We start from the raw sequence: 18,356 nt of genomic DNA on the forward strand, positions 1-18,356 counted from the left end.
CAGAGGTGCAAATACAAAATGGGGGAGTGAAATAATTATTTGCAAACTTAAATGAGGGAGTGAACTTGCAGCACGTTCGCTGTTCTTCAATAAATATCCATCTCCGTGTTCTTACCTACCACTAATTGCAAGGTAAATTATCCTTCTTTCAGTGAGACTGCCCTGGTGTACACGTACCTGAATTACCTCACCTCGAAGTGTGCGTAATTCTGCTGTAACAGCTGACTCACAGTGAATTGTTATCCTGTAACACATTTGAGCCTTTCTACTTTGAATCACTTGCACACTTTGAAGCTTTAACCGTTATGTCATGCTGTAAACTAAGCTTTTCCCCAGCCCAGGGTCTTTTGAGCATTTCTGTGTTTTCATCTGTTTGTGTCTAACATCCAGACATATAAAAAAGCATCCAACCTGGCCGTCCTTCCACTACTCCATACGTTGGGTCATATCAAACCCTTCCCTGACAGCTGCAAAAATGATAGGAAGCAGCAAAACTTCCACTGTGGATTATCAGAAACACTACAGAGGCATTGCTTAATGCATCTGATATCTAAGCCTGGATAACAGAAGCCATACAGCCAAGCAAAAAAAGATTGGCAGCTATTGCAGGAATTCAGATAGGGGCACCTTGGTAAAGGAGGGGGGGAAATGCGTTTTCTTCCATTACAGAGCCCGGGGCTGAGATGGATTCTCTTTCCGTCATTGTCCTAAGCACATTATCCCTGAAAGAAAAAGGGTTTCTCTGAATCTGCAATTTTTCTAGGCTTCAGTGTTATTGAAATGAAACTGCTTCAAGGATATCTACATTCTTTACCATCATATGGATTCTCATCTCATGTAAATTATTTGGCCACTTTTCATTTTAATCCTCCACTGTCATTTCCCACAAAAGAGATCATTTGGTTTCTTCATTGAAGGTATTCAGCTGACAGCTGCCCTTTGTCTAGAAAGCAGTGTGCCTTTGCAGGGTTTATTTCTTGTGCCTGCTCTTTTTATTTCCTTTTTTTTTTTATTTTCTTTCTGCTTTTTTTACCCCCACTTTTAAGTTCACGTTGCTTTATATTTTTCATCTTTATTTTTTAGGAACTTTTCAGATGGTGAACAGGCTGTTTGTAGCTATGAAGAGCATGCTATGTTCTTTCCCTTAGCAAAGGTATACCTGGCTGGTAAGAAACAAAACTGGAGGCATACTAATTAAATTTCCTGCTTGCAAGGAGAACTGTGTTTTCACAACGTCTACTTGAGCAAACTGAAACAGTCAATGATAATTTTTTTTTTCCATGACTTCCCTATCTTGAAAACTCAGTTATTCTCCCTTCCTTTCCAGAAGTGTTGGAAGTCTTTGAATTTTATTCTTTGTGTCATGGTATATCACCCCAGAAATCAGAGAATCACAGGATGGTTTGGGTTGGAAGGGACCCTAAAGATCATCTAGTTCCACCCCTCTGCCATGGACAGGGACACCTTCCACTAGACCAGGTTGCTCTAAGTCCCATTAGGACATTGAAATAAGTGATGAGAATTAAACGTGACATGTTGGTAGTGTGCGTTTATGGCAAATTTTGAAGCTGAGCATGAAGATCAGTTCTTACTGTTGAGGTTGCATGGTTTTGGTTATCGGTAGCTACATGAGACCTTTTCCTTTCAGACAGAAGACTCCTGAGTATCATCTCTTCTCTGATAAAACCAGCTTACACTCTGTCAAAGGTTAAAAGCACAATGTGGTGATGAAGAAGTACAGTATCAGAAGATACAGTTTTGGGGAGCATGAGTTGCCGGTTGAACAAGTTTACAGGCAGCTTGAATCTGTGGGGGAAGGAGGAAGGAAGCATATCATGAATGTGGATAAGGAGTAAGAGACAGGTTCTAAAATTACTGTGTCACTTGCAGAAACTGAATTTAACAACTCCGATAGTGCCCTTCCAGCTCTCCTCTGGTACCTGCTTAGCTTTGTGATTTCCATTAAAATTTCTTACTTACCAGGAGAGCTGCCTGAAAACTCAAATTTGGGGCAGGCTGGGGTTGTTGTTTTATTTTTCCAGGGTTTTTTTGTTTGTTTTTTTTTTTGTTTGCCTGTTTTTTTTTTCGTCAGAAAACTGGATTTCAGGGTGAAAAGAAATTCAGGTTTTCAAGTGGGAATCACTTTTCTTGTAGAAATTTTGGGACATTTACATTTAAAAAAAAATGTTGGAATTAAAGTGTTTCAGAATGATAAAAACTATGTTTAAAATGTGTGTCGTTTATTCAGGTGTAAAATGAGTTTAAAATCACTGTTTCAGCAACGAGTTTTTTCAAAATCACAAAAATGATTGGACTACAGTCGTTGGTTGCCAGGAAAGGTGTCTCATTCATTGTCCAGTTCTGAAAGTTAGCTCTATCACAGGGAAATTTCCTGCTACCTCAAAGAACTGTAAACCTGAGCCTAATTTTTGTTGTTTTAGAAAACTTGAGCCTTGTTGTTAGACCCAGCAGAAGTGTACAGCAGTCTGTGCTTGCTAGAAGAGGATGGTATTTAGTTATGTGCCAAGAAAAGGATCACGCTAGTGCCTCTTGTCTTGTCTTTTCTTGCATCAACATAAGAATGGGCAGTTAAATTATATATGGTTCCTTAATTTTACATCTTTTGTCATTTCTTCCATAAAGTTAGGCATTGTCTAGCAACTTGGGGACCGTAGGGGATCTACATCCATAATATCACATGATACCATGGTTTCACCTTCTGGTTTTAGTACATCACTGTATAGATCCATCAGGTTTCTAATTTCTGGTTTCTTTTGTGGTATTTTTTCTTGATTTTTTGACAAGTATCTGTAAACAAAATAAATAAGATTCAGCAAAGGGAAGCCATAAAATAGCTGTTATGGCTACCAGAATTTGCCAAGTTAATTTTTGTACACATAGTGATGACCTGGGTACTTTATTAGAACTCCAGGTCATCCAATATATTTGTGTGAATAGTAGTGCAGTTTTCAGCTGTGATGTCTTGACTTTTTTGTTCCTTTATCTTATGGCACTTATGAGGAAATAGTTCATAGCTACAGGCAGAAAGTGTTCTATTTTGTAGGTGAGAGAGATGAGACTCTTTCATGGGGCAGCTGGACTAGGGTCCTGAGCTTCTGCTTCCATAGCTAACTACTAGAAAAAACATTTTCTGCTCTGTTTATCAAGCTCTCCAAAAAAGTCTTTGTCGAGAACATGACCCCTTTGAACAGAATTTTGTAAGTTAAGATAGACACACATATCACTTCAAAGGCTTATAATAATAGAAAGGATAATATGTCTGGAAGAGAAAAGAATATACTTTAAAAAATACCATACACAGAGACTGCGGGCACTGCTCGGAGGGGAGAAAGAAACTCTCTTGCTGATAATTCAGTGAGAATTCTGTTGGTAACAGTGCCAGACTTGATAGCCCTGTGTACTTGAACCTTCCCAGAAAGTGAGTGTAACCAGGCATCCTCATCTCAGCTCTAATGGCAAAATCTCAGCAGCTTTTTCAGAGTAGGAGCAAGCATAGTGAGAATTGCAGTTATGGTCATTCTCTCAGGATTTACTTCATAAGAGCAACTTGAAGGTCCAGGGAAGTAGTAGTTGATGTTCACATGTAAATGCGATTGCCTCCAAAGCCCAAATGGGTAGTATAGACATAGCCTGCCCTTCAATTTGTGAAGACAGATCTATTTCTGTGGTTTCGTTTGCTAAGCTATCAAATCAAGTGGAAGTACATTAACAGTGTAACTAGCTATGCTCATGCTAATTTCTCTTAGTCGGTGTATAGTGACTTTGAAATAGGACCTCATTTGTTAGTATAGTTGCAACTGTACATAACACTGTGACCAACAGGATGAAGTAGTAGCTAAAATGCAAAGGGAATGTTCAAAAGAAGCGTGGACAGAAACAGTTGCTACATGGAACAGATTCCAGGTTTCTGTAGAAAGTGACTGTGCTGGGGTGATCCACCGGAGGAGAACTATGACCATGGAAAATAATAATTATAGAATCATAGAATAGTTAGGGTTGGAAAGGACCTTAAGATCATCTAGTTCCAACCCCCCTGCCGTGGGCAGGGACACCTTATGCTAAATCACACGCAGCCTTCTCTTCTCCAGGCTGAACAGCCCCAACTTCCTCAGCCTGTCTTAATATGGGAGGTGCTCCAGTCCCCTGATCATCCTCGTGGCCCTTCTCTGGACTTGTTCCAACAGTTCCATGTCCTTTTTATGTTGAGGACAATTGCCTAAATATGCCTGAATCTCCTAGTACCAAATGATCTGAGGAATAAGGAAATATGTTATTTGAAAAGCCAGAGCAGCTGTCCAACAGCTGAACCTGCTGCTGATCAAAGTTGATCAAAGAATTCCTAGGATTGCGTATTATGGACAATCTACAGAAAAAAAATGTGGTAGTCTCTGCTTACGGCATGCTTATCAGAGTCCATTGAAGTAAACAGGACTTTTTGTTGGTTTTAATGCAAATCTGATAAGCTCTGTAGAATGTAAATCAGTTCATTAAAATTTGTAAAGCACTTAAATGAAATAAAAGAGAAAACAGTTTAACTTTTATAGGATGTTTACTGCATATAAAGTACAATAAAATCATGATTATTCAGAAAAAAATACTGTTGGAGTATGCTATACTCTATGTTCTGGGGAAGATTTAAAATTTTTAAATTGTGATTTTTAAAAAAGTAAACATACCTGACTCTAGAAATCTTACTGTGTTACTGTGTAATTTAGGCTGTGTAATCTTCAGACCATATCTGTTTAAAGGGTGCACTATTTGTGTGTGTTTGTGTGTTATATATATATATGTATGTGTGTATATATTAACTCAGGGATCAGCATAAATATTGAACAGCTCCTTTATTTGTAGGATGCTGCCTAAGCTATCCTTAGGCAGGGTAAAACAATAAGTAAATGATAATAAACAGAGGCAGAGGTGTGGCCTATGATGTCTTTTGACATGATGATTCTGCTTCACTTGACAGTCATAATTCGCATATTCGTAGCATTGCCTACTGTGTTATATCTCCAAGTGCAGTATTCCAAATGCTGAGGTGACATTGCAGATACTGAGATAATATTTATTTACTTGAGGCATTTGGGAAGGTTTATCCACTTGGTGGATATGAATGCATGCACATACTACCTTGTGCATATACAGGTTTACATAAAATTCGCTGCTTCTGTGCATAAACTAGCAGCTGGCACCTTTAATGAAGCTGCTTTGGAGCCTTCATGCTCTTTATTTCTGATAAAAATTACCAACCTTTTTTTGTTTTCCCTCTTGCAGTTACTTCAATGAGAATCAATATCCAGATGAGGCAAAGAGAGAAGAAATTGCAAACGCCTGTAATGCAGTTATACAAAAGCCAGGTGAGGAGCTGATCATGGTGTCCTTTCCAAAGGCAACTGCAATTAGATTTCAACATCTCCGGCTAAATTCAGCACATCTCATTTTATGGCTGTTACTAACAAATGCACTGCTCTCAACTAGTAGTAGGCTTTTTCGTGAGCAGTCTATGACTCATGTTGTTCAGAGCTGCTGTACTGGGATGAACGTGACAGCCAGTGCAAGTTTCAAACCTAAATGCCAATGTGTGCAACTTAAATTCCCACCATTTGAGATATGAAGTACAAGTTGTGCATCTGAACCTTTCATTTATACAGCATGGTAAATGGCATTGCTAACAAAATAAACATGTCTGGAAGGATTTCATTCTTTATGTTCAGTTATTTCAAAATACTTATCTAAGCATTCAGTAGCAGTCTGAGAATTTTACACTCCACAAAACTGTGTTTTACTGATTCCTTTTTACAGATGGGAAGTTTTAGGTTCAGAGGCTGAGGCTTGCTGGAGATTATAGAGCAGGTCGTCAGAGGAGAAAGGAGCACAGCTTTCCCAGCTTTCAATTTTCTTTACAGCTTGTAGACAAGGGTCTTATATTAGAATCTCTGTACTAATAGGGGAACTTGGATTTGGGTAAAAAAAAAAAAAAATTGCACTTTTTGTGTTGTTTGTCATACTTAAGAGAGAAGACAGTCTGAGAGGGCTTTGGCTGTTCAGCCTGTAGAAGAGAAGTCTCCAGGGAAACCTTAGCGCAGCTAATGGAAGGGGCTTTGAGCAGCCTGGTCTAATACAAGGTGTCCCTGCCTGTGGCAGAGGGATTGGAACTGGATGAGCTTTAAGGTCCTTTCCAACCCAAACCATTCTGTGATTCTGTTAGAGACATGAATATTCAGTGTAGTATTAGTGAGTACACCTGCGTTCACTTAGGTTTGCTGACTGTACATTTACAGTTTTCAGAACTTCTATTTTGGATATTTCAATTTTACATAACCAGAATAAAAATTAACGCAAAAAAAAAGAGGCCAGGGCATGACTCCTGGACACTGGTACAGTCACAGAACAGCACAGAATGATAGAGCAATATAGGCTGGAAGTGACCTCCGGAGTTCACCTGGTCAGGCAGGACCAGTTAGGTTAGGTTGCTCAGGGCTTCATCTTGTTCAGTTTTGAATATCTCCCAAACCAGAGGTACCTCTGGGCCCCCATTCTACGATGTTGAGCCACTCTCATGGCAAAATACTTTTTCCTAATACTTAGTCAAAATTTCTCTTGTCACAACTTGTATATGTTGCCTCTTGTCTTTACCAGAATGATCGATCAGGCAGAGGTCGGGATTTTATTCTTGGCTGTGCTGCTGTTTGGTTAAGTAACTTGGAAAAAACGGTTTGAACACATTGTGTCTCAGGATCAATAAAATCTTGTGAGTGGTACTGATGCACAGCATTAGTAAACAGCATAGCTGTCTGTTTCCAGATTTTAATTTCACTTGTCTCATCTCTCCTTACCTATTTAAGTTTTCAGATTGCTGCAATTACATAAATGCTTTGTATGCTGAATAAATAAACTATTGAGAGACAGTCTGAAGTAGGGGAGTCTCATCCCCACATAGCCTGCAGAGGACTGAGGATGCAGCTACATCCAATATTTTAGATAAGGTCAAGGCCAGCTGAAGAGGTTTCCACTATGTGCTTGCATTCCCTCTTTTCTGTTGGTGATCAGCAAAAGGCAGTGTTTCCTGTAGCTGGCTGGTGGTGGCTGGCATTTTTTTTGCTGGTTTAAGCATGAAAACTCCAGCAATCAGGTTTTGAACATCCACCCCTGTTCTCCCAAAAGATCGCAAGTGTCCTGGCACATTTGCGAGGGTGTGATTAGAGCTGCAGGAGCACGACAGCAGCTAGTGGTTCAGAAGAAGGAAAGCAGATTGGAGAGGATGACACAAAATTTCTTCATTCATTTTGCCACTGAAGAAGACACGTCATTGAACTATATCCTTGTGGCACATACTAAGAGAGCTAGCCCAGAGGTACACGATTTGTGGTAGGGCTGTGAATTGAATTTGAGTTTTTTGAATCTCAGTTTTGTGCTTGAACTAGGAAAGCAGCCCTTTATTCTCTCCCACGGCTCTGGATTTAGTTGATTGAAGCTGCAAAACAATTCCTGTAGTTCAGATTATTTTTTTTTTTTTAAAGAAGAAAGGCTACTTTGTTTTTAGAGAGATATTTGGTGTTTATTACCATAACATCTGGGCACAGTACTTTGATTCACATAAAATTCACTTTATTTTCAGTTATAAGCACTTTTCAGTGCAGTTTCTATTTCAGGGGTTTATCACAAGTGTAATGGTCTTTTTTGCCTGCCTCTGGAACCCAGTGAGTAACAATGCTGTATTTATTCTTCCTCCCCACCTCCCATTACTTTCATAGGGAAAAAGTTATCGGATTTGGAACGAGTTACCTCCCTTAAAGTGTACAACTGGTTTGCCAACAGAAGAAAGGAAATCAAGAGAAGAGCCAATATCGGTAATGTATCAGAGAACCTGTTTTCAGGGTTTAGTACTAATACTTGCTCAGGAGAGATGGAAATTACGTAAGATTGTATTAATGAAAATGCTAGATGTTCTGACATTCTTAGTAGAAATGTGGAGGAATTATTAAAATTAGTCTCATGCTGTTCCAGATCTTTCCTGAAATATGGGTAGGAGTTTAATTTATAGAAATCCATCATCAATGCAGGAAAATGATGCTGTTAGGAAGTTTTACTGGAAGATCAGTTTTAAAAATGAAACAGAATTTGATGGTGGGAGGAGAATTGTATCTCTTTATTCTTGGGCTCCTTTGGGTATCCAAAATAAAATCTAAGCTAAAATTTCAAAATATCTGCAGTGAAATATGGGAAATAAGGCATTTTGAGATGATGGCAAGTGCACAATCTTAATATGCAGTTTAAAAAAAAAGTAGATGTTTTGAAGAGCTTTTATCTGGTTGTAGGTTTCTTTGTGTCTGTGTTCCACTGAGGCTGTCTTTCTTACTGCCATCCCTGAGACCCCACAGGGATCTGAGAGTCCAGTGAGTTGTTTTACGTCTCAGATACAGCCACTAGGACCTAAGGTTCTTCAAGCCAACTGCTTAGTCTGTACTTGTCTTCCTTACTGCTTTCCAAGGGATTGCACAGGGACAAATGGCTGGAATAAAGTAGTAATTTTTCTCGCTGATCAGGATAAAACAGAAGTCACTTCAGAGTTAGCCCTGCAGGTTCTTTGTGTGAGTAGCAGATTGTAAGGAAATTAGAAGTGACTCTGAACTTGTAAGATGTACACCTTCTAATGTGAACAAACATAAGACATTCTGATGAGAATAAACTCACATTAGTGGCCAGGAGCCAACAAAGTTTGGCAGTGCGTGCAAAATTTTATGTACTTCCTTAGATACTATGCAGAGTTATGTTTGTAGTCCATAGATGAACAGAAATCCATACCTGTCTACTACCCAGTATTTTTGCAACTGCAGAACGTTGTGTCCTGTTCCTATCTGCTTTTTCTTGCCGTATTTATGAACAAGAAAAAATTCTTTTTACAGCATTTAATGTGTTATTGAAATTTAACCTAAATTTTTTTTCCTGTAACTTAAATCTGTCAAGGAGTAGGGTGAATAAAGCAAAGTCAGTCCAAGGTGGGTGAAGTTGTAGCTGTATCTGTACAATTTGAGGAGGAGGGTTAGAAGGAAATTAAAAAGAACCGAAGGGAGCTTTAGATGCATGAATCCTACTGGAAGGTGAAGACGTGTGTTTTTAAATCCCTTAAGTGCTTTAAAGAATTTCTCCATCTATCTTCAGATACTCTCTGTCCCCCTCAAATCCTGCCAGTCCAAACTATGTAGAAGATCTACAGGGAATGCTTTTGCCACTTCAGTGCATCAGACATTAAGCTAATATCTAATACAATTGGCTGGAAAAGGAGGATTCTTACTTGAAATCAAGTCTGTTAGTTGGCAGGGAAGGATTTCAGGCAAACCAGTATCTGTACATGTGCTACCTTCCCAAATACTGTAGAGTGAAGCGGAATAGGCTAAGAGCTAACTCTGTTCTTCCAGTTGTTCTAATTTCTTGGAAAAAAAAAAAAAAGTAGTTACTTTCAGTTACTATAATGCATCAGATAAATTAGGGATCCATTTGCTTTTTTCGAAGAAGCAGCAATCCTGGAGAGCCATGGAATAGATGTACAGAGTCCAGGAGGTCATTCCAACAGTGATGATGTTGATGGCAATGACTACTCGGAGCAGGTAAGCACTGTGGCCAAGCTGCATGGCCCATAAAGGGGAAGTTCAGTTGAAACAAGAAGAGGCTCTTAACCTCTCGCAAATCAGATGTCTCTTGTTGTTTTTCTTTTATCTAACTGTAATGGGGGAAGTGGAAGAGCACAGCTACCCTATTTTAATGTGTTGAAGCAACCAGTATTCACCCACATGGATTTATTGTCATACAACAGGACACTTGGCAAGTACGCAATGGGGAGGAGGAGGGAAGATGTTCAGAGGGAGGCAGAGAAGCAGAGAAGGTAGAAGAAGACAGGAGGATCTGCTCCAAACAAGCAAGTTACACCATTCACGCCACACGCAATGTATGAAACATGTTAGGAGAGTGTTAACTCACCCAGTGCACCATGCATAACTTACGCTCTCCTTACCCCCAACACTGTTCTAGTTATCCACCCTCAAGAAAGGTCTATAACAGTTGCTCCTATATATCAGGCACCAACATTCTTCCCTGCCAAACTAGGCATGTCTCTTCCTTTTACACTTATTATTTCTTTCTGCAAGAAATGTCTCCTTTACAGCTTGTGCTACAGCTCCTGTGAGTTGCTTATCTGGCACCCAGGCAAGTCCCTGCTCTGTACACTTTATAATCCCTTTTGGCAGCCTTGCCCAGCAAGATGCTGAGTGCCCTCCTATAAGGTACTGAGCTTCCTCTCTTTGACTATGGCAGTACCTTTCAGGAGCATCTCAGGATCCATCCCAAAGACACTGACAGACAAAGGGTGAAGGGTGGGGGAAGGGGTTTGATTAAATGAGGTTTGACTTTTATTTGGCTCTGTACCTGTTCTGTATTGTTCTGCAACTATGTGCAACTATTTGGATTGTTTACATATTATCTGTCTTTTTTTGGTTTGTTTTATGTTTGCATTTTAACTCTTGCCTATTCTCTATTTTCCTTGGTTATTTTTAACCCTTGACAGCAACTTCTTTTTTAAATTCTCTAGCAAAAGAATACCCCTTCCCGCACTCTGAGCCCTCACCTACCCTAAAGTTGGTGACCCTTCCTTCACACACCTTCCTGACAGGTATTGCATCCCCTTCCCAATTTTCCTTCAGGTGTCATTGTTGGCCAACCCCCCCCAGGGCTGTGTGTGCTTGGCACCAGTGGCCTTCAACAGTTCACTTAGTTCTGGTTTTGCCATGAGCTGTGTTCTGTGCTACACCCAGCAGCAGCTGGGGTGGGCAGATCACTTTTAATTGACTGATTTGAGAGAATTAGGTAGGTCTCCTGCTACAAAAGCTGCTGGTAGAGAGTAATAGCAACCGAGTGTCCTGGAATGAGTCCTTAACACACTTGGCTATGGCCCAGTACAACAGATATCTGGCAGACACATTCCCAGCCGCTCTGCTTCTGATGGGTATTCAGGCCTTTCTTATAGGTCATCACCAGCAGATTTGGTGGAATCAACTTTGCCAGCTCTAGGTGATGGAAGGCTGCTTTGTAATGGCTATAAAATATGTTGAAACTGCTGCTGAGCACACATAATTCCATGTCAGTCAGATGCAGGACCTGAATAGGAGGTGAAGTGTTATGTAGACTCCCAAACTATGTTTTTTTTCTGTGTGCTATCCAAAATACTTTGAAAAGATAAATAGATTGGTTATTAAAATTTAAAGGTCTTTATTTAGAGCCCTTAAAAATTACATTTCTCAGTAATCTAGCTGGCCTCTCTATGAAGTGTAATTAGGCATTAGCAGCAAAGCAGATTAAATGGCAGGCTCCTAATGACCATTTAACATCCCTTAGCTGTTAAAAACATAAAGTCTCTTTTCCACAGTGACACGCTAACTCTGGTAAACCTTAAAACACCAAGTTCACCCAAATACTAATGAAGTGCCTAAAACTCCAGAAGTCAGGACTTTGTATTTCTTACTGTAGTAAATATTACTGAGAGGCCCTTAAAAGTGTGTGCACATAACAGTATTTGCCTGACATTTGTTGTAAATGATTGTATTCCTTTAAATAACCTCAGGACTTTACCAAATCCTGGATTTTCTGTCCCCCTCAGCATTTACAACCTGTCATCCATCTTAATCTGAAATGCGTAATGCACATTTTAAACCTTAAATTTCACAAGTTTATCACTTAAAGGCTGTTGGAAGACTGATAAATGTTTATCATTTCCTTTCAGTAAATAATAATAGCTAAAAAAAATTGCAGGATCATAGTGTGGTTACTATTGGTACCCCATTTTAAAGAGGGGAAAACACCATGATTTTGCCTGAAGTTCTAGAAGGATTCATTTGACAGCTGGAATTAAGAGTTTGGATGTTGCGCAGTCTCCTTATTATTGAAAACCAGGCCTTCTTTCTGATGTAGACTGTGAGACATGCACACTTGTATAAAATTTATGCCAGAATTGTCAGCCTTTTAGGTCTGCAGTTGTGATGCCATTATGCACCATGTTATGTGCACAACAGTCCACTGAGTTTAAAATTTTCACTGCAATACTTTAGCAGCAGAGTTTCTCAGTGTCAGATTTTTTTTTGCCAGCCACCTCAACCAAAACCACGCTGGTTCTCTTACAGCTGAGGGACTTTGCACTTTAGAAAATAGGCAGAGAAATATGAGACATATAGTTCAGTGGACTGGAGAACCTGGCAGTATCTTCACCTATGTATTTAAATTACTTTGGTTCCAGCCCTCTGAAATCATTGCACTGTCTTTCTTAGCAGTCTTAAGAGTTTTTTGGCATCTTTTCCCCTATACATGTGTGAATTCAGCATCTTCACAGCATACTATCTCAGACCAAGGGTTAATTTAGGTTTTTATCCTGTTTCTGAGTGAGGACAATAGTGATATTTAAAGAAAAAGGATTCTTAAAGGATATATATTTTATTATAGTAGCCTCTAGCTTCTGGAAGTCGGCAGTTTTGAGAGGCTTCCTGAACCAGGCAGTGTATCCACTTTCAGCTTTGATAATTTCTAGTAGATTAAATTTTCCCTAAACTTGTCTAAACCCCACCTTTTAAAGCCATTTTTACTTTCATCTGAACTAAAAATCAGTGAATCCTACAACTCAGTCATGATAAGCAAAGCAGAGCTTCCCATTGCCACTTTGGAGTATAGAATCATTCCAGTGAGTTAGATCACAAGAAGCCATGAACAGTTGTTCTTTATTTACTAATTATTTGTGATAAACATTTACCGTATCAACCACCAGCCATTGCTTTTTCAAACTGAAGAACCTGAGTCTCTATAGCCTCTCCTCATAAGGAAGCCACCGCATGCCTCTCCTCCCCAGGGTTGCCGTTCTCTCTACCTTTCCTAGTTCTATTGTGTCCTCTTTAATTGGGGTGACCAGAACTGTGTATTCAAAATGTAAGCCTAGCGTGAATTTGTGCAGTGCACAGTGCTTGCTATCTTAGATTGGTTTCCTGACATACCTAGTGTATCACTTCTGTCTTTATAATTTAGTATTTCCTCGGAGTATCCACCTCCCTATCCTCTCAAATTCCTCTCAGAAGTTGGGTGTGCCACTCCTTGCCTTGCTTACCTTTGTCTGCACAGTGTGGGATATCAGTCCTAAATCAGTTTTGTAAATTTCTTCCAATTCCAATTCTGCCCCTGTAACGAATGTGTAAGTCACTGCCCTTAGTCCATTACACACTTGTTTGTCTGTGGGTTTTGTACTCATGGAGTAATAATGCTTCTCTCTTCTCCTTTCTACATTCACAGGATGACAGCACTAGCCATAGTGACCATCAAGACCCCATTTCATTAGCCGTGGAAATGGCAGCAGTAAACCACACCATCTTGGCATTGGCCCGGCAAGGAGCCAACGAGATCAAGACAGAAGCTCTAGACGATGACTGATACAAAGAGAGGGGAGGGTCAAAGCAAGACGTAACTTAGTTTTAGACGTAGCACCTTAGCAGACTTTCCTCAGTCCTTAATATGTGTTCTTACAGTATAACTTTGCAGTTTCTTGTACGTCAGTTAGCTGTTAGGGTCTTGTTCTGTGAAGATGGCATGGTGCCCTCAGCCTTTGCATATACTCTCTCAGTATTAATTCCCAGTAAATAATCAATCAACCAACCAACCTCCCTCTCCCAGCCCCAGTGGCTAGAAAAATCTTGCTGCTCTGTCTTAGCATTCAAAGTGCTTCCAGGTATTTTAGACAGCCCTCAATTACAAGTCTTAGGCTACACTTAAAACCTTGGATAACCTTAGAGATCGTGTTAAAAAAATAGTCTGTACGCTTTCCCTTCTCTGAGACTGAAAGGATGCAAGCTGAGGTAGTGGCACAGGGTCGATGGACACCAGATCGGGAGTATCACCAGAGAGTAAAAAGAACACTAGAAACCCCACTTCAGCATGGGAATAAATCATTTCCAGCTGCAATAAGCCGTGCCTCACTGGTCATACAGTGACTTGATATACTTTTGGGTGCTGTGCTGAGAATGTCCATTGGAAACACATTCACGTATTTTGGTTGATGTTCACATATTCAACACAGACATCCTCTACTCTCACGAGCTACGTGGCTTAGTGGATAAGTACTGCCTTCTGCCTCTGGGACCATGATTGAAGCCCAGCCTGGAATCATATGAAAAATGAGCTGAATGTCTAATGGACAACAGTCCACTTCTCAAAACCACTATTCATTATTTGGCATGGCTAGCAGTGCCTGCTCAGAAGAGGTCTAGACTCTATTGATCTGTCATTAACAATTTCACCTATTATTCTTCCTCTCACCTTTTCTGTCCCCACCCTATTCCCCTCTCCACTTTGCTGCTTTCAAAAGCAGTGTTTTCCAGGAAGGTTATTAAAGTCATAAAATGGGTGAGTGGATTTTTACACATCTGTGTAACTAATGCCTACATCCTGACTAGCCTGGAAGGTTCTTGGAGAACTTTTGCATCTGACCTTTGCTAGGAAACCATCATAGCATAAATATTCTCCTAATTATGAACTCTTTTTGTTTCTTTAAAGGCAGGAGGATCTCTTACATGAGAAATGGGGTGTGAATGTTTTGTGTTCTCTTTACTCTGTCCTTGTTAAGATGTGAGAAAGCTATACGGCTACGAGCAATTTAATTAATAATTGGAAGCCATACTGATAATGGATGTGGTAATATTTGTAAAGCAAACCTACTTTAAGTAGCAGAAACTAATGGAATTGTTTTCCTTGATCATATGTAGCACTTTTGTTACTTTTTTCTTAAAGATATTTATATTTGATAAGTCTTTTTTTTATCATTTGAGAATTCAAAATACCAAACAGCAAACTTGCATTACAGAGTCACCCTGCGATCACCTTGTCATCTAGTATCTAAATGATGAACTGTGTGTGCATCTAAGAAAATTACATCTGCTAGCATTGTGTGGAAATGATCTCCTGGCATCCTGATAAAATGATATGCTGCTGCCGGTAAGAGGAAGCATTTCAATGGAAACAGCATGGGAAGTGTTAGAGATGGGCAGGACTGTGTTGCATTAAAACTAAAAATTAAAAACCCATGTAAATTTTTGTATGTAGATATATGAAAATTTGCATAGCGTTTCCTCAACATTCCATTTTTATCTTCCCAGTTTACGTGGGAATAGCTTAAAAAAAGGAAAACAGCTCAGTCTGAAGGATGGGTTTCCCTTTTCTCCCCTCCACTTTTCAGGTGGGGGAACAAAGGGAAGTTGCTGTTATTTGTCTTGTTCTCATCCATTCCTTACATTTCACTATCAGATAGCATTGTGAACTCTGAAAATGTGGCTCCTCAGCAGGTTTATAGCCAGTTTACACCCTTCAAGGCATAGGCCAACTAGATCATCTTTACATCTGTGAATCTCATGAAAATTGCTTAGGTAAGTGTGGAGGAGATTTTGTACTTTCAGGGGGCACAGGGTTGGCACCTCTTTGCTCTGTAACTTTGAAGATGTGTAGATAGGGCTTGGCCTCGTCTTTCACTTATGGATTTCATTGGAAAATTTATGTGCTTTCCTTAGATATCGATCACTGAAGCAGAATGAAGCTGTCTTTTTTTTCTTTTTCCTGTTTATTGCATTTCTTGATTTGGAAAATTCGTAAGTAGCATCAGAGCAGACTCAGGAAAGAAAGGAATTGGATCAGCGACCATTGCAGCAGGAAAGTTTCTTCTTAACATGTGTATGAATGTCTTGGTACTAAAGAGTGAAAGGATGGGGAGAGCTTTTATTTCTATTTTTGCACAGCAGAATGATCAAGCAAACTATAGCCTTTGTGGAATTTTACCTACTTACTCATTCCACAGTCACACACCAAGCTGACAAGCAACATCCACGATTTATAGTGAGGAGATTTTAATAATCGATGACCTCTTTACGCTGAGCTTGCCACCACCATTTGTTCTGGCTGTTTCATTTTAAAAAGAACAGACTCAAACTGTTGGACAGCTGTAATTTTAAAAGAAATATTGCTTACTATACCATCTTAAAAAAAAAGTCATTGTTTCAAGCATTGCCTTTTTAAAGCAATAGAGAAGAATAAAAGTAGTACTAGAACTTCTATATCCTGATTATAGGTTCATGTGATGCAGGGTCAAAGTGACACCATTAAAATTGTATGTCTATGCCACCTAATGTAGAATAATCTCATCTTAATTCTGTTTGTCCCTGTCAGGTAGCAGCTGGTCTCATCACGCATCAATATCCTATCAGAAGGTTAAACAGTTAAACCCCTTGTGAATGACTGGAGTTTGACAGATCCTCCCTGTCTGTAGCTTCCTGGTAAATACCAGTTTTCTGCTTTCCCACAGCATCTTCTCACCAGAGAAAGTAACAAATGGCTTAACTAGGGAATCAGACAGTTCTGTGTGTCAGTGTCTGGATTGGCCCTGTTTTGGCTTTTCTTCAACCATTGAGAGGTACGAGGAAGGTGTAAGATTTCAGCCATTACCAGGGTGCTTATGGCAGTTTGTTTCCTTGATTCTGAACAATTTGCTGTTGGCTGGTGGCTTTTTGGTTTCTCATGAGTTAGCTAGAACAGATGGTGGTGTGGTGATATCAGGAGAAGTGTACATAATCTGGAGTGAGTGAATTGGTGGAGAGTGTGTCCTGGAATTCAGTCTTTGTTTTAGGGTTTTTCCCACAATATGGGGCTGTTGGTTTTCCATCTCTGGATTTTCTTGAAAATTAGATCTCATTTTTGTAGCTTTTCAATTCAGTTGGAATTTGTTGTAGCCAATCTGGAATTACTGCAATTTGTTCTCATGTCAGTTCCCTTGAAGTGGATCTGGTGGCAGACTAGATTTACCTTACTGTTCTGTGAATAGAGAAGAAATTATTTAAGATGCTTTTCTTCTGTGATGGGCACAGATTGCTTATAGTTTTGTAGAATAAGTTGTAGCTGTTATTTTGTCACTCATGAAGTCCTTATACTTGAGTTATTGTTTCTTACTGTCTTCTTAAAACAACAATTTCTACCTCCACTTCTTTTTCAGGTTGTTGTTGTTTTTTTTTTTTCAGTTTTTGTTGTTTTCTTTTTGTTTTCCTGAGGATATGAGATCCCAGATGTTTGCAAAAGCAGTATGAGTTGATAAAAATAAGTCGACATAGGGGCGAGCAGGCATGTTATCCATTGATTGTGTAACACATTGTCTTGTGTTACAGAGACATTTTCTAAATACTCTATAACCATCTGTGGTGTTCCAGCATAATCCTGTTAGTCCCGTGCTGGATATGAGCAAGTTGGTTGTGAGTCAGCAGTACACCTTTGCAGGTCACTGAGAAAAGCCTTCAGCAAGTCAAGGAAAGTCCCCTCTGTTCATTACTAGCGTGACATCTGAAGTATTGTGTGCAGTGTTGGGCAGGAGTGAGTCCACCATAGGGCTGCTGAGGTGAGAGGGTCAGAGCACATGTCATGTGGTGAGAGATTGCAAGAGCTGGGGTTGTTCAGGCTATGGAAGCATCCTCTGTTTCATTCTTCATCTTTCTTAATGGGTGGGTTTAGAGAAGTCATAGCCAGGCCCTCCTCAGAGGTGCATAGCAACAAGGTGTGGAGCAGTGAGATAAAATTGCATTAAAGAAAATCCCAAGTGAACATGAAGAGAAATATTTCTTCATGCTTAAAGTGGGACAGTAGTGGCCCAGAAAGGCTGTGAATATCCCAGCCTTTAGGATATTCAAAACTCAACTGGACAAGGTTGAATTAGAGACCTCTAGAGGTCTCTTCTGGCTTCAATTACTGTATGATTCAATACAAACCTGCTCAGGTTGAGGTGTTTCTTAGTTCTGATCTGTTAGTGTTGACTTGTTTAAAGAAATTCCCTCAATTTGTTGGTTTTTGTTTTGGTGTTTGATTTTTTTGTTTGTTTGGGGTTTTTTCTTGTTTGATTGGTTGGGGTTTTTTTCTCTTTTGTATTTCATAAGAAGTTCTCTTTCCTACTTTTCTAATAGAGGGGAGCATTATTTGCAGGGTCTGGCTCCAGGCTCCAATCAAGCCATAAGAAATACATGTCATTAATTATTTCCTCTGTTTACACAGTTTTTCAGGGATATTTGAATTATTCTGTTTGTTTCATTGCCTAACGTCAGACTGGTAAGTTTTCTGTGTTTTAGTAACATTTGTGCTGTAGATCAGATTTTGCCTTCGTTTGTGGGAATTTATTGTTGTCTTACTGCTGTGAGTGCAGGTGAAAAATTTCACATAGCTGAACTTGTTAGAGGAAAACTGTAATTAATTTAAGCCCATTGGTGACTACTATGATAAGCTAGGTTTTGGTT

The 18,356-nt window shown here is 39.6% G+C and overlaps 1 protein-coding gene across 22 annotated transcripts in view; it reads left to right on the forward strand.

The window, feature by feature from the left end:
• HMBOX1 (homeobox containing 1) overlaps nucleotides 1-15,128 on the forward strand; it is a 111,598-nt gene extending 96,470 nt beyond the window's left edge. For 8 of the 22 annotated variants that reach the window (XM_057427720.1, XM_057427727.1, XM_057427731.1 and 5 more), the window contains 5 exons: nucleotides 5,293-5,375; nucleotides 7,773-7,868; nucleotides 9,532-9,626; nucleotides 9,833-9,964; nucleotides 13,339-15,128. In XM_057427720.1, the coding sequence (XP_057283703.1) occupies nucleotides 5,293-5,375; nucleotides 7,773-7,868; nucleotides 9,532-9,626; nucleotides 9,833-9,964; nucleotides 13,339-13,476 (544 nt within the window). In that variant the 3' untranslated portion in view covers nucleotides 13,477-15,128. The other 14 variants (XM_057427736.1, XM_057427740.1, XM_057427729.1 and 11 more) reach the window with 14 other exon arrangements.
• The last annotated feature ends 3,228 nt before the right edge of the window (nucleotides 15,129-18,356 follow it).

This window comes from Pezoporus wallicus, unplaced genomic scaffold (assembly GCF_028554395.1).
Source record: "Pezoporus wallicus isolate ANWC-B61680 ecotype Strahan unplaced genomic scaffold, APGP_CSIRO_Pwel_v1 contig_6464, whole genome shotgun sequence".
Taxonomy (NCBI): domain Eukaryota; kingdom Metazoa; phylum Chordata; class Aves; order Psittaciformes; family Psittacidae; genus Pezoporus; species Pezoporus wallicus.